The sequence below is a fragment of the Sus scrofa genome, unplaced genomic scaffold (assembly GCF_000003025.6).
Source record: "Sus scrofa isolate TJ Tabasco breed Duroc unplaced genomic scaffold, Sscrofa11.1 Contig59, whole genome shotgun sequence".
NCBI classification, from domain to species: domain Eukaryota; kingdom Metazoa; phylum Chordata; class Mammalia; order Artiodactyla; family Suidae; genus Sus; species Sus scrofa.
In genome coordinates this window covers 1,272,886-1,289,982 of record NW_018085257.1, presented here as the reverse complement: position 1 = coordinate 1,289,982, position 17,097 = coordinate 1,272,886, and the positions used below count along the sequence as shown (strand labels likewise).

The 17,097-nt window shown below is 38.9% G+C and overlaps 1 protein-coding gene across 1 annotated transcript; it reads right to left on the bottom strand.

Moving 5' to 3' along the window:
• Window positions 1-8,758: 8,758 nt before the first annotated feature.
• On the bottom strand, window positions 8,759-11,106 carry LOC100524604 (olfactory receptor 1J4-like). The gene has a single exon (XM_021082252.1). The coding sequence runs from the start codon at window positions 11,047-11,049 to the stop codon at window positions 10,108-10,110; it is 942 nt and encodes a 313-aa protein (XP_020937911.1). The 5' UTR covers window positions 11,050-11,106; the 3' UTR covers window positions 8,759-10,107.
• Between the last annotated feature and the right edge of the window lie 5,991 nt (window positions 11,107-17,097).

Here is a 17,097-nt window from a genome sequence, read left to right as displayed (position 1 = left end):
AACAATATCACCTCAAAGTCAAACATTCTGATTTTCACAATTGTACTGTGATTATACAAAATAATGTCTTCAGTCCTAGGGATAAAGTATCGTGATGTCTTCAACTTACTCTTAAGTGGTTCTGGGAAAATTATGTGTGTGTCTGTGTGTATGGAGACTGTGTGAGAATGAATGGGGGGATGGGAATGATGAAACAAGGCATGGATAAATGCTTACAGGCTGAAAGGTATGCAAGAAGTCTTTGCTCTAGTCTTCTAATTCTTATGTAAGGTTGAACCAATTTCAAAATAAAAAGGGTTTAATATTTAAAAGAAAGGAATGTCCTTGATGAATCAGTAAAAATTATTAATTTTATTATGTATGGGTAGTTAGGCACATGTCTTTCTGTAGGATGAAATGGTAAGTACACATAAATAATTTCTGGGTATTATACCTGATACCTATGTAATACTGTAAATCAGCCACACCACAGTAAAAAATGTAAACAAAATGAAATAAAACTACCATGTACTAAAATAAAAAGAAATGATGACAATTTTAAAAATAAATTTTTGGTGTCTTCGAAGGTTAAAAACTATTATGGGTAAAAAGGGAGCATGATGAGCTGGATCAGGAGTGCTGTAATATACACTCTACAAGGGGATACATTTTTGTAGACTTGGATTCTCAGAATATAGAAAATTGTCTGGCACGTAGTAGTCATGCAATAGCTATTTTAGAGTGCATAAATTTTAAATATATGCATTTAGCTTTTTCATATTAGAAGTGATATCTCTGGAGAAAAGACAAAACACATTTCCAAGACTAAAATTAATCCAATAGCTGTAGACTGTTTTCAATACGAACATCCTAATCAGGCAGAAAACTCTGTCATCCTGGAATGGGGAAATTTGGTAACAGGATTGACTATTCTGTGCTCCCCTATTGTCAAAAGCACAATCAAATTCAAGTTTATTTAGGTTTAGCAAATGAACAAAAGTACTTTATTAACTTGATACTACATTAAGAAGATAAGATTTTTGGAGTTTATTGAAACTAAACATTAGAAAATTAACTGAAAACTTGCAGATTTAGATGGTGAGAAGCCAAGACATGGAAGCAACCTAAATGCACATCAATATATGAATGACAAAGATATGGCACATATATTTAATAGAACACTACTCATCCATATAAAGAATGAAATAATGCCATTTGTGGCAACATGGATGGACCTAGAAATTATGATACTAAACAAAGTAAACCAGAGAGAGAAAAACATGTATAATATGATAATGCTTATATGTGGTATCCAAAAATATGATAACATAAACTTATACACAAAACAGAAATAGACCCACAGACATAGAAAAACAAACTTATGGGGAAAAAGATGAAGGTGGGGAGGTACAATTAGGAGTTTGGGCTTAATGTATACACACTTCTACATATAAAATAGACAACAAACAAGTACCAATTGTATAGTACATGGAACTATTCTGAATATATTGTAATAACACATGGGAAAACAAACTTAAATATACACATATTATATATATATATATATATACATATACATATATATATACACACACACTATATAAGATATATGAAATTGAATCACTTTGATCTACAACTGAAAATAACACATTATAAGTTGATTATAATTGAAAATAATGAATCAATTAAAAAATTTAAAAACCAATCCCAAATAGATGTCCATAATAAAACTTACAATATAAAATTACTTCAAAAAACTGTAAAAGAGCCAAAAGTAATAATAATATAAAATATTGAAAGAAATGAATGCAAAAACACACACACACAAAGGAGTCTGGTGCTTTAAAAATCACATGGTGTATGTGTATTGTGGTTAATGTCATATTTAGGGTTATGGAAGATTAAATGGGCAAGATATATGACCAAAGGGAAAGAGATTGACCCAACAACAATGACCATTTAAAGGACAGCGAGAAAGGGCTAGAAACATGGTTGTTCAACACACAACTTTTAAAGGCATTTATAACAAGGTCAGTGAGTAAATAAGAACACGGTTAGGTGATTCTAACATGGCTAAAATGTTACTGTTTCTGAAAAGAATCCCCCAAACCAATGTCATGTCTCTTTTTCTCAGACTGTAGATGAAAGGGGTGACCACATGTGTACATCATGGAAGCAACGATGTCTTTGTCATGGGACTGGCCTGATGAGGAGGAAATGTACACAGCCATCATTTTCCCATAGAATAGAGACACCACTGAGAGGTGGGAGCTGCAGGTGGACAAGGTATTGCAGATCCCTTTAGTAGAGGGGACCATCAGGATGGAGACTCCAATGTGACCATAAGAGACCAGGATGCCACTCAATTGCAAAATGACAACTGCAGACCCTTCAGTGAATATGACCAGCTCATTGAGGGATGTGTCTGAGCAGGACAGTTTGATCAGGGAGCAAGGTCACAGAAGTGGGGGATGATGTTGTTAGCACAGAAGGGCAGTTGAGCCAGGAGGTAGGTGGGGTTCAGGACAGTGGCACAGGAGAGGACCAAGGATCCAGCCAACATACATAGACACAGCTCATCCCACATGATGATGGCATTGTGAAGAAGATGACAAATGGCCATCACTGAAAGAAGAAGGTTATCAATGCAACAAAAACATGAAAAATATGTCTGTGTTACACACTCTGAACAGGGAATGGGTTGATCTTGAGTCTGAATCTTCATCACCATCTTAGGGAAAGTGACAGATGAAAAGGAAATTTCAGAGAAGGCCAGGTGGCTGAGGAAGAAGTACATGGGGGTGTGGGCGTGAATGTCCAGCCTGACGAGCAGGATGTTGAGCAGGCTTCCCAGCACCGTGGTCAGGTATGTGCTCAGGAACATGGCAAAGACATGCCCTGCTGCTCTGGATGGATGGGGAGCCCCTGGAGGAGGAACTCAGACATTCTGATCTGGTTCTCCCTCCTCATGCCCCTCTCCTGTCTGCTGGCATGTATAGAATGTGAGAGAAGCAGAAACCATCATATTATGATTTACAGCATCCAGATAAAAAGGAGTCTTTTCTACTGATGAATATGTCAATGTTTGCATTTCTATTACCCTACAAATATTCTTTAAATTACATGGCATCATCATGGGAAATGAGATAACTTACTATCAGATAAGAGAGTGGATACAGAAGAGAAATTGGCTCAGTGGAAATTTTTCATCACCTAGGAGAGTGTCACCTTCTCAGTCATTTTTTTGCAGCTACACATGATTGGTAAAGAAAAAATGACCTATGAGAGGGATATAAAATTAAATCTACATATTTTTTTTTATTTTCCAACTGTACAGCAAGGGGGTCATGTTATACTTACATGTATACATTACAATTACGTTTTAGCCCCCCCCTTTCTTCTGTTGCAACATGAGTATCTAGACATAGTTCTCAATTCTATTCAGCAGGATCTCCTTGTAAATCTATTCTAAGTTGTGTCTGATAAGCCCAAGCTCCCGATCCCTCCCACTCCCTCCCCCTCCCATCAGGCAGCCACAAGTCTCTTCTCCAAGTCCATGATTTTCTTTTCTGAGGAGATGTTCATTTGCGCTGGATATTAGATTCCAGTTATAAGTGATATCACATGGTATTTGTCTTTGTCTTTCTGGCTCATTTCACTCAGGATGAGATTCTCTACTTCCATCCATGTTGCTGCAAATGGCAGTATGTCATTCTTTTTTATGGCTGAGTAGTACATAATTTATATTTTGTTTCTGTACATTTAGAAACAAACATAAGCCTTGCCCTTTGACTTGTTAAACATTGAAGTTTTCAAATCCCAAATCCATTAATAAGTTGTATTTGGAGGAATTTTAAATGACATATAGTCAAATCAAAGTGGACCAAAAATAAGTAGTCAAAGTGTACATTATATATAAATGTTGAAAGAAAAAGATGCAAACTTGTTGCTTGGACTCAAAGAGTCTTTGAGCTCAGTCTTGAAATATCATTGCTTGAAAAATTAAAAATATTACTGCCAGTTATACATGTTTTTACTAGTACTAATTTTATCATTCTCCTACCTCTCCTGAATCAATGACCTCTCTATCCAATATCATAGGATAGAACATGTTTGGAAGATAATATAAAAAAGAATGTATATAAAATGTGTTTGTGCATATATATATATATATATATATATATACACACATACATACATATATATATTTATATAATACACATATGACTATATATAAAAACATATATATATATATGAGACTGGGTTAATTTGCTCTCCAGCAGAAATTGACACAACAATGTAAATTAACTATACTCTAACAAAAATATACATTTACATATATATATATATATAATATACACAAAACAAACAAGCTCTCATGACCTCATCGACATGAACAATCTAAAATGAAAAGTGATATTATTAAGAAAGTTCAAAGAGACAAGCCAAGAACGTTTCCTCTATCCATCTTTAGGAACTAGGAACAAGAAGTGGCTTACGTAAGAGCACATAGAAGTGCTAAGCAGTTGTATACACATGCATGCAAACATACATACACACACACATACCTACACACACACACCTGATTCTAGTAAAAGACATGCTTTTCTGCTCTGAAATCTATGCTCAAGTGATCTAGCTGCCAGGACTATGGACTACCTTCTCACCTTTTCTGTAGGACACCCTGAGACCAGGTGTAGCCACAGATTCTATGGTCCTGAACATCTCACTGGCATTCAAGAGAAAAGTCATGAGCCTGGAGCTTACTCCTCAGTTAGTTCACCCCTCCTTCAAAAATGGAGGGGTGAATATTTTGCTCTAAATATCAGGGTGAGGACCCAACCAGACAGGGCACCAAGCTGTTGGTTCAAGACATGCATTAAACCTGTGTTAATTGCTCAGCTTTCCTCCTCCTGCCTCCAGGACAGATGCCATAGAGCAGTTGTCCCTAAACTGGGATCTTCTGTAGAATCAGCTGGGGAGCTTGTTAAAGATGCAGATCATAGCTCCACATCCAGTGATGCACATTCATGAGAACTGGGGCCAGGTGATTCTCAGGAAGATGGTTCTCAGGGCAGACTGTGAGGCAACACTAAGGAAGAACATCAGGGAGATGCCCTGTGCGTGGGAGCCCAGAAGAAGATGTGGGGAGACCTACATACTGGCCCTTCCTACCAGATTCATGTTACTCCTGAGAGGTCATAGCCTGAGATGTGAAGTGGGATTTTACTCCTCAGAGGGGGCATTCCTCTTTGATTTGCTGCTTTTAAAATCCGTTCTACTTCATGATGGCAATCCAAATAAAAAAGTCATGAAAACAAAGGATAACGTAAATGTATTTCACCTTTACATTGTTCATTTTTTTATCTTTCTAAAATGAGTTTTATTTGGAAAATTTTGGATTTACATAAATCCATTTTATTTTATATCATACTTATAGATTTATTTTCTATGATAATTTATTGTAATAATATTTGCATTTCTACTTCTCTGTATATCAATACATGGAGCATATAAAATGGGCCTACATCAATCTACCTAAAATTTTTAATTTTTAGCTGATCATTTGTTGAATGAGCGTATTCACTGTGAAATTTTATTAAAGACTATAATATGCCTTGAAATTTCTTTTGTCAGTTATCTAATGAATGTTACTTGAACATCCCCAATGTACTCATTTTATTTTTTCATTTTTATCAGACTAATTGATTTACACTGTTCTGTCAATTTATGCTGTAATGCATAGTGATCCATACACACACACACACACACACACACATATTCTTTTTTCTCATGATATCTTTCCTCATATCTATAAAATTCTCCATTTAATGGGCTCCATTGTCTTAGATCATGACTGCCTTTGGGTTACTCTGGATTTCTTTGTTTTTTTTCTAATTTTTTAAATGGAATATAGCTGACTTAAAATGTTCTTTTAGTTTTAGGTGTGCAGCAAAGTGAATCAGTGACGCATATACATATATCCATTTCCCCCCATAGGTTATTGCAAACTATTGAGTACATTTTTCTGTCCTAAGCAGTGGGTTCTAGTAAATCATCTATTTTATACAGTAGTGTGTATGTGTTATTCCCACCCTTCAGATTCTACCATCCCCATATTGGTTTCACCTATGGTAACCATAAGCTTGGCTTCAAATCTGTGAGTTTCTTTCTGTTTTATAAATAAGTTCTTTTGTATTATTTTTATTAGAATCCATATGTAAGTGATATCATATGATATCTTTCCTTCTCTGTCTGACTTACTTAACTCAGTATGATAATGTCTCAATGTTACCACATAAGGCATTACTTCACTTTTTTATGGATGAATAATAGAGAAGATTTTGTACATGGTGCTTGCTCTTTTGAATAAAGGAACTAACTTTGAAAAGGTCCAGGAAAATGCATGATGAATGGAAATCCAGGTTAAACCACATGGAAAGAGGCAACAAAGCCAGATTACCTTCATGCACTTGTGGGATCACCTAAGTCAGAACTTATGAAATGAGTTAAATGCATGATTAAGGAAAGTTGCTATCATAAATTCTCCACATGTATCAAATACAAACCTCCTTTAAAGTATTTTGATGCCCATCTTCATACTCCAAACATACCAGAGTTGGGAACATCAGCACAGCCTTAAATATCACTCCAAATGCTAGTTATATATTATTTAATCTTCTATTTATGTACAAAATTTGTAAACTTCTTTAATTTGGCATAGGGCAGACACACATACCAAAAACAAAATCAAAGCAGGAAAAAACCTGAGGCTCAAAAATAAGATATACCTAAGAAGAAAATAATAGAGATAAAAAGAATAATACAGGAGTCCCTGTCATGGCTCAGTGGGAATGAACCTGCCTCAGGTCCATGAAGATGTTGCTTTGATTCCTGGCCTTGTACAGTGGGTTAAGGATCCTGCATTTCCCTGAGTTCTAGTGCAGATCACAGATGTGGCTGGGATCATGTGTTGTTGTGGCTGTGCTATAGAACTGCAACTGCAGCTTGGATTTGCCCCCTAGCCTGGGAACGCAAGTGCCTCAGGTGCAGCCATAAAAAGAGGGAACAAATACAAACTGAATTAATCTAAACAAAAGCAGGAAAAGAGGGTAAGAAATCAAACAATCCAAATCTATTTGAAATACATGAGTTTAACAAGGGAGTGCAAAACAAGGTGAGTGAACAAAATCCAAAAATCAATGGTATGTCTATTTCCTCACAGTGAGCATTGTGACTTGAAAATTTTTATATACTATTATAGCGGTAGAAAAAAGCAAAAATTATATATGGATAAATTTAACATAACACATGCAAAACAAGTTGATAAAAACCACAAAACCTTCACAGGTAAAATTAATGAAGAGATAAATAAAAGATATATTTTGCACCTAGATTGGATAATTCAATGAAATTAGTGAGGTGGTTCTCCCCACCATTGACCTATAGACATAAGGTAATCAAAGTCAAAATAGCAGTAGCCTACTTTTAGAAGTTAATTCTTAATTTTATGTAGAAATGAAAAGGAAGCAAAATAGACAAAATAATGTAAAAATTTGAAACAAACTGCCAGACTTTACTAAATTTCAAAACTGTTTCTTAATCCATAGAAAGGGAAAAAAACAATAATTGCATGAGGATAGGAAAATATTTCAACAAATAATTAGAATAGAGTGATTAATTTGGAAACAGAACAATATACATAAGGTCAAATAATATTTTAGAAATGCACCAGTGCAATTGAATGTGGAAATGATAATGCTTCAATAAATGGGGCCAGCATGCTTCAATATCAATAGGCTTTAAATGGACATAGAGTTGTGTGTTGCACCACATGAAAAACATATGACTAGAAATGGGTCAAATGTTAAGAACTATAATGTGAAAGCTAGTTTGAACAGAACCTTGGATACAATCTTGGAAAATTTGAGGCATCAAAATCTACTGAATAGGACAAAAAAGTAATGAACTTTTTAAAGAAAAAATAATAATTTGAACTTCATAAAAATAAGATGGACTTAGGCTTCAAAAGAAAATAGAATAAAATAACTAGCTTCAGACTGGCAGAAAATATTTATAAAATATATTTCTGATAAAAATGTGAATCCAGAACACTTAGAGGAGAAAAGAAAGCCATTTTTCTTAAACTAGGTGTAAAAGATTTGAGAAGATATTTCACCAAAGAATAGAGCAGATCAGCCTGTAGAAAGATACATAACATCATTAGTCATTAGATAAATGGAAATGAAAACCACAGTGAGATACCACAGCAAACCCACTAGAATGGCTGATGTAAGATGACTGGCAATACCAGAGGCAGTGAGGGTGATAGAAATTGCAACTTTCTTATATGGTCAGCAGTAACATGTACTGTAGAACATTGATGCAAAATTGTTGGTCAGTTTCTATTAAAGGTCAACATACACTTGACCCAACAATTCCATTCCTGGGTAATTAGGCAAAAGAAATAAAAATCTTCTTTGTATAAAGTGTTGGATGCAGAGCTATAAACATAAACATATATATGGGACAAAAGTTATACTATACACAGGAAGGGAAAGCTAATGTTCATTATTCTTGGTCAGGGGTCAAGTTAAGCCAAATAAGGTATCACATTTGTTTCAAATCAAACATATTTTAGATGTTTTGGAATATTTTCAATTAGCACATAAGAAGAAAGAGATATTCAGAGGAGTGAAGGGAATTTCCTCAGGCCACACACTCTGTCAGGTACAACCTGCAATTGAGATCTCTTTTCCCAAGTATTCTCCTCTTAAGCTACATGGTGCTGAGCCACAGAAGCAGTTTTGATCATATTCCTCTTTAAATAAATATAGGCTGAAGAAGGAAAACTATGTGTCTTTCAATAGATGTAGAAGAAAAGAGATTATTAGGCTTATAACATAAAACTCGTATCATGAAGCTGAATGGAAATTATTTTCACAGAGATTCATAATGAAGACATTGAATGAGACAGACACAAAATTCAATGGGGCAAAAGAAGCCTCCATACCATGGGTACTTTCATTGTCTTTCTTATTCTCAGTTTTTACTGAGTGGGAATTTTGTTCAAACTCATGCATGCAGTTAGAACACCCCTGAGATGGCTAGTCTGAGAGTGAACAGCTGAGTGTAGAGAACAGCAGTGTCTTAGAGTGATCCACATTTCTAAAATCCAGAAGACTTGAGTCCCTGAGTGGAGGAGCTGAACTCATAGATATGGATTTTTTCCTGGAGAAATAAAGCATGCTCTACACTTTCTTCTCCTGACCCACCATCATCACCACCAGCAACCCAAAACATGAAATGAATGTGAATGGAGAGCAAGGAGAGGAAAATACATGATTTGCCAAGTCCAAGCACTGCCACTTTTCTATAGCACCAGAGCCTGGTCAGCCTGGAGTTTCCACACATCCATAGGGACACACATTTACTCCTCCCAACCCCTAGCAACCACTATCCTATCTTCTGCTCTATGAATTGGTTATTGCAGTTTCCACATAAAATGAGATCATGGAGTAATTTTCTTGTTTTGAGTTTGACTTATTTCACCAGCATAATGGACAATGTTCCAAAGAGTTCTTCTGAGGTATAATGTACAGCACAATGACTATAGTGAACCAGACTGTATTGTACACTTGATATTTAATCCAATAGTACAGTGGATCTTAAATTTTCTCACATCACACACAAATAAATTAAAATGATAACTAAGTGGAGATGAAGAATATATTAATTCATTTGATTATGGAGGTTATTTCACAATGTATACATATCAAAATACTAACCTGAACACATTAAAGGCATACTACATTTATAGAGCAATTTTGCCTCAATGAAAATGTTTTACAACAACTAATACATTCCTGTGATATAAGAAGAGAGACATAAGTACCCCCAGGTATGTAATTTCTCAATGTTGTAGACAAGACCTGTAATCAATAAGGTCAACTCAGAATTCAAAATTTATACTAAAGTGTTTTTAGGAAAAGAAAGAATAACCATAATAAGTTGCAATTCAAGATACCAAATATTTACTGAGTATTCATTCCAGGCTGGGCTCAAGATATGACATGCAGGATATGGGGTAATGTGACTACCTATATCTGTTATAAAGATGAGCAAACATCATTGAGACAAGACTGCTGCCTTGTGGAAGAGTTTCTTCAGGGCCCCCTTCATGTCCCTGTTTCTTAGGCTGTAAATGAATGGGTTCAGCAATGGGGTGACCACTGTGTACATAACAGAGGCAATTATGTCCTTGTCACTGGAGGTGCTGGATGAGGGGACAAAATACAACCCAATAATTGTTCCATAATAGAGAGAAACCACAGAGAGGTGGGAGCCACATGTGGACAAGGCTTTGCAGATGCCCTTGGTGGATGGAACCTTGAGGATGGTGGCCCCAATATGGCCATAAGAGACCAAGATGCATGTTAGTGGGAGGATGATGACTGCCAATCCCACTGTGAAAATGACCAGCTCATTGAGGGAGGTGTCTGAGCAGGAGAGTTTGAGCAGGGCACTAAGGTCACAGAAGAAGTGGTCAATGGTATTGTCATCACAAAAGGACAGCTGGGCCAGGAGGAGGGTGTGACCAAGCGCATTGGCACAGGACAGAATCCAAGATACAGTGATGAGTAAGGTACACAGTCCTTCTCTCATGATGGTGGTGTAATGGAGAGGATGACAGATGGCCACATACCGATCATATGCCATTGAGGTAAGAAGGAAATTTTCTAGATCAGTAAAAAATATGAAAAAATACATCTGTGCTATACAGCTCGAATAGCCGATTGATTTATACTCAGTGTGCATGTCCATCAGCATTTTTGGGACAGTGACAGATGAAAAGGAGACATCTGTGAGGGCCAAGTGGCTGAGGAAGAAGTACATGGGGGTGTGGAGGCGAGGGTCCAGCCTGATGAGCAGGATGATGAGCAGGTTCCCCAGCACTGTGGTCAGGTACACGCCTAGGAAAAGGGCAAAGAACACACCCTGCTGCTTTGGCCATATAGGGAGCCCCAGAAATAGGAACTCAGACACACTGCTCTGGTTCATCCTCCTCATGCTCTTCTTGCCTAAGCTGGGAATTGACAAAAGTGTAAAATGTCAGTGAACATGCCACAATATTAGAGTCATATCCTTTGTTCTATGAAATGTCTTAATTTTGGCTACATCTCCCTTTCTTTCTCTTAATTGGTGGTGAATGTATCAGTCTTGACAATTCTGGCTTCAGTAATATATCAAACCCTCTCATTAACCTAATCTTTTCCCTATGAAAGCAGTGGAGAATTTTTTTTTTATTAAATAACATATTAAGTACATAGGAGTTGACAATAACTGAGAAATCTCTGTGTTCAAATGTATATCTTTACATCAATCCAGGTTCAAACCTCTGTAATTTCTTAGATGAAAATGTGAAAAAGACACTAGGGAAGATTAACAATCATTCATTTCCTCTTAAAATGAACATGAAACTCCTTATTTTTTAAGAGAATTACTAAAGCTATGTCATGTGTTTTCAGTATAGTTTGCTGCATCTTATCTCTTTTGAGTCACTTAAAACCCCTATTATCAAAACTGTCCAATACAGGCTTCCATCCAATGTCAATAGTTCCAGGCTCTGTTCCGAGTGTTTTATACACACTTTCAAATTAAATGTTCCCAGTAGCTCTAATAAACATTCTTACACACATTTTAACCACAAGAAAACAAAAGCATACATTATTTAAATGGTGAATATAGAAAAAATTTTGTGCATCAGGTGGAATCACAGCACAGGTCTGTCTGACCAAGATCTATCCTCTTAACCACTCAGGAAGGAAATTATACCCTCAGAAGTTAAAATGTCCAGAGAAGCTCTTATATGTCAGCTCTCTTTCTCCAAAATGTTCCTAACTCCCTCTAAGAAAAAATTGTCTCCTATTTATATATCATACAAAGGATTTTCACATGCTTTACCACTCAAAAAATAATCATATTTTAGGACTGCTTGGTATACAAGGCAAATCTTTGTCTTCATTTGATAAATGTGGAAAGTATAACTAAGAGATAAATTACTTACCTATAGTGACTTGGTTTTATGCTGGTTGATTCCAAGTTAATGTATAGTGGGAGGGGGTCAAGCCCTCCTATTTCAAAGGTAGGTGCAGCTCCTCCAACATCTATGCACACATGCATAGTTCTGTAGTAATGCACCACAAACTATTTCCATGAGTGCATGTGCATCTATAGTTGTCTGCCCACAATTTATAGCATACTTGATAAGGGGTACAAAGAAACTTAGATGTAGCAGGAAAACAAGCAGAGTATATAAGTCTTTTGGTGCTTAGCCTCTGAATACTAATCCTCTGAGCCAGTGCTGGAATGAATAAACACTGCTTCACTGCTTCTCAGTTCAAAAAAAAAAAAAAGTCTTGGTGTCTAATTTCTCTGTACATAAGCCCCAGTAACATATTCTGGGAGCTCATCCAGGATTTGGAGACAGATTTCAACTCCCTTGTCCCAGGGTACAAACCCTGTGATGCCAGGAGAGGTTATTTCCCTGGAGCCAGCAGACTGACTGATCCATGTGGGACTAGCACTCTGGGCATATCAGGGTGAGAACCTCAGGAGAACAACAGAAACTGGGGAGGCCCTGGAACCTTCCCAGGGAGTGCCCACCCATCAGACAGTTAAGACCCTGGGTTCAATTTGGAGGCCTGACCCTAAGAGGCAGAAGGGGAGCCTGATCACCTCCCAGAGTCACCCTAGTAGTCTCACAGTTCTCGTATAAAAGACAAAAGTAAACTGCAACTCCAAGTTGCTGGTTGGCAGGTTGGAGATGTCCTGTGAATGTGAGTAATGTGAGTGAATGATAAAAATGTTGGGAGAGCTCCAACTCAACTGGACAGGCTGAAGCACGTGTTGAGTCCCCATACATGGGTCTGTGGCAAACTCACATGACTTAAGGTGACTCTCTTCAGATGTCCTGATGCAGAGTTTATAAAGTCTCACCAATGCTAAGAGGAGCCTGAAATATCTCCATAAGGACAGCAGGGGAGACAGAGGAAGGGACTGTTTACTACTTCCCTTTTCTCCTCCCTCCCCCTGCCTTTTGTCACCTGGTCCTCCTCTTTAAGGGGAGGAAATGGGTGGAAACCAGAGTAAACAAACCCCCTTGGTGTTCATGGTAAAGAATTTTATGAAGGGACATTCAGGAAATTATGATAAAAAGCTATTTCCCCTAAAACACTGGATGTTCTGTGAAATAGATTGGCCTGCTTTTGGGGGTGGGTCTCTAGATATAGAACTCATTAGTAGGGTGTTTAGGATTGTTGCAGGTGACCCAGGGCACCGGACCAACTCCCTTATATTGACTCCTGGCAAGACACATTCCTTTCCCAGCCCCCTTGGCTGAGAGACTGTCTGGAAGAGAATTGCAAAGTCATGTTAGCCCAAATAACAGATTCTTCAAAGTGCCCAAAGGAATTCAAAAAGGCTGTTTTATCTGGAGAAGCAGAGGAAATCCTCCCACGTTATGCACCTTTGTACCCTCTATTGCCTCTGGCTGCTCCCAACAGCCAGGCTGTACCAGGAGAGGCTGTCTCCCTAGACTGGCTCATCCCCAGGAGTGCCTCCCTTGACTCACTCATGACATCACCAGTAGCTGCCTCTGTGGAGCCTCCAGTGTTAACCCCATACACACCAGTGAGAAAGAAACCAAAAAGTCAGGCCAATGGGGACAGTAAATGTGCAGGCTTCTGCCCAGACATAGCTCCCCAAGAAAAGAAGAAAATCCCCATTGGGAACCTAATAATCCTGGGGATTTCAAATACTGGAGTGCCACAAAGGGGCTCTTTTAAACAACATGAAGAAAAAGGTTAAATACCTTGGCTTTCATATTCCGATATCAACTCAGCTCTGAGAAAAGCAGGATGTCCACTCAACCCCACTCCCTCCACCTGACACCAGGTTCAGCAAATTCTCTGGGCCACAGTATTCTGAAGGATTTAGATACCTAACATCTCCATTTTGATAAAACCCCTTTATAACACCAAAAAGTGGGGAGAACAGGTGTCTTTGTTGTGGGAAAGAGTATAGCAAAAGGCCTTTGAAGAAATCAAGTGAGCCCTCAACAAGGAAACTGGATTGAGACTCCCAGATATCTACAAGCCCTTCTTCTTGTATGTACATGAGAGTTCCAGGGTCACAGTAGGGGTTTTAATTCAAATGCTTGTGTCATGGTGTTGTCCAGTGGCATATCTTTCCAAACAACTTGACTCTGTTTCACAGGGGTGGCCACCCTGCCTGTGGGCACTTGCAGCCACAGTGCTTAAAGTGACAGAGGCTAAATAAATTTACTGTGGGACAGGAACTAACACTCCATGTGCCACATTTGGTGCTGATATTAATGGAATATAAGGGACAATACTGGCTGACTAATGCCCAGATTGTCAAGAATCAGGTAATGCTATGTGAAAATCCATGCATTCACTTGGAGGTAGGGAGGACCCTAAATCCTACAACCCTGCTACCTGTCAGTCTGGGCCAGCCTGATTATGACTGTGTTGAGGTTATGGACAAGGCATTTTCCAGTAGGCTGGATTTAACAGACCAGCCCCTTAAAAACCCAGATGCTGAATATTTCACTGAAGGTAACAGCTTTGTAAAAGAGGGAGAATGACTTTCTGGCTATTCTGTGGTGACCTTACATTCCAACATTGAAGCAAAAGCTCTGCCAAAAGGAACTTTAACACAAAGGGCAGAGCTCATTGCACTAACCCGAGCTCCCCAACAGGGAACCGTGTCAATATATACACAGACTCCAAGTATGCCTTCACCACCTCCATGTATATGGGGCTTTATATAAGAAAAAGGGGCTAATCAACTCATGAGGGAAGGACATAAAGTATGACAAGGAGATTCTTGAAATTTTAGATGTGGTATGAGCCCCTAAAATTCAAGCACTGTTGGGGACATCAAAAGGGGGAAACCAAACCATAGAGCAGATCAGGAAGCAAAACTTTAAGCCTCCAAGGGGACAACAGAATCTGTGGCCCTGACTGCTGCACTGTTCCCTACCCTGCTGATGGAACAGGACCATAGCTATTCATAGCATGAGAGCACTTGTTTCCAAACTGATAAAGGAAACTACTTCTCAGGTGGATAGTGGGAATTTGAACATGACCAAATTGCAATTCCTGAGGCCCTAGCCCCAGCTTTTGTTAGGCAAATTCATCAAAGGCTCACATTGGCTAGAGGGCACTCGAGACTACATTGTGCAGACACTTCTACATCCCTTGGCTTGCCAGCATAGCCCAGGTAATATGTGAACAGTATAACCCATGCCAGGGGCCTAAGGCCAGGCCTGGGGTGCAAAGTGTCAGAGGGACCCCATTTGAAAATATAGTTGTGGACTTCATTGAGCTCCCCTGGGTCCAAAGCTATACATACCTGTTAATGTTTGTGTGTACATTCTCTGGTTGGGTAGAAGCCTTCCATATCTGCATGGAGAAGGCACAGGAGGTGGCTCAGTTCCTCCTAAAGGAAATCATTCCCCAATTTGGGATTCCAATTACCATTGGGTCAGACAACAGAATGGCATTTGTGGTGGAAGTAGTGTAACTGGGGGCAAAAGGATTGAAAATAACCAGGAAGTTGCACACAGCTTATCAGTCCCAGAGCTCCAGGAAGGTGGAATGGATGAATTGGACTCTGGAACTGCAATTCTGTAACCTGTCAGGAGACACACCTGCATTGGGACCAGCTCTTGCCAGTAAACTTGCTGAGAATTAGGTCCAGCCCTACTAAACAGACTGCGTTTTCTCCTTACAAAATACTCTATGGGCACCCACCTCCTCGTAGTAATGGTATAAAGGATGGACTTAAAAAATTGGGGAACCTCATCCTGAAACAGGAGGTGCAGGCACTAGGTTCCACCCTGGTCACCCTATGTTGGTGGGTTAGAGAACGGTTGCCTGTGAGTCTAACCACAGACACCCACTCTTTCAAACAAGGGGATGCTGTACAGGGAAAAAAAAAGGACTGTCTAGCCATTAAAACCTCTTTGTAGAGGCACATTTACTGTCATTTTATCCACCCCTACTGCAGTAAATGTGGCATCAGTGGCTCTTTGGATTCACCAAAGTAGAGTAAAAAGAGCATCACAAGACTGGGAGTGCATCCCTGACTCATCAACACTGTGCAAGCTGACAACCCAAAAGAAGCAAGCTGCAGCTCCAGGACCTGTAAGAATTACAGCACTGTTCTAGTCACTCAGGAGGCTGAATAGTCTATGTAAAGCAGAAGCTCAAGGAGTTGCCCACCAGATGGAATAAATACACTGAGTCTGCTCCTCATTTCAGTCCCCTTATTGTGATGCACTGCCACCCATTGTACCTGTCTGTTATTGTGGTTATTGTTCTAATATTTGCCATAAGGTTGGCATCCTACTAACCTGCTAATGGAAATGTGGTGAGAGGTCCCTGCTCACACTCTGGTACATCTTCTGGGTAGGATTATTTGTTACTATTGGTTGTTTCTAATCTGAGTCCCTTTTGCCCCTTTTAGTAGACACAAATTCCACCCTTGTGGTAAGTGTATGGGAAAGATTTTGTATTAGGAAGGATGAGGAACTTAACTATCCTCTCATCCCTGCATGAGTATAGAGGTTTCTGGGATCCTTCTGAGCTATACCTGGGCTCTGAGTTCAAACACCTTCTTCATTATGTTACCTGAATCCTCACTTTCTGTCCAGAAGGCCCAGGATCCAAAGAAAAATAGAAAATATTGGTGGCCTGAGAACCTTACAATCTCTCCTGCTGGTTCTCCAGCTTCAAAATGATATTCAAGGAGATCTCCTTTTGTCCATCCAAAAGAGACCCTGGAGGGAATCCAGCATGGCCCCAACTAGAGAAGGTGTCCACTGGGGCAATTGCCAGCATTTCTCCTATCCCTTGAGCAGGAGGATGGTTAGGGTCCACAGGGGCTGAGATACACCTGGTTTCAGAGGATAAAGTGAGCCTAATATCAGTGGAAAATTGGGCTTCCAGTCAAGTCTCCAATGAGAAGTGGGAGCTCCCCCATTCCTCATGTCCTCTGTTTCATGAGCACAACTTATCCTAAGGGTGCTGT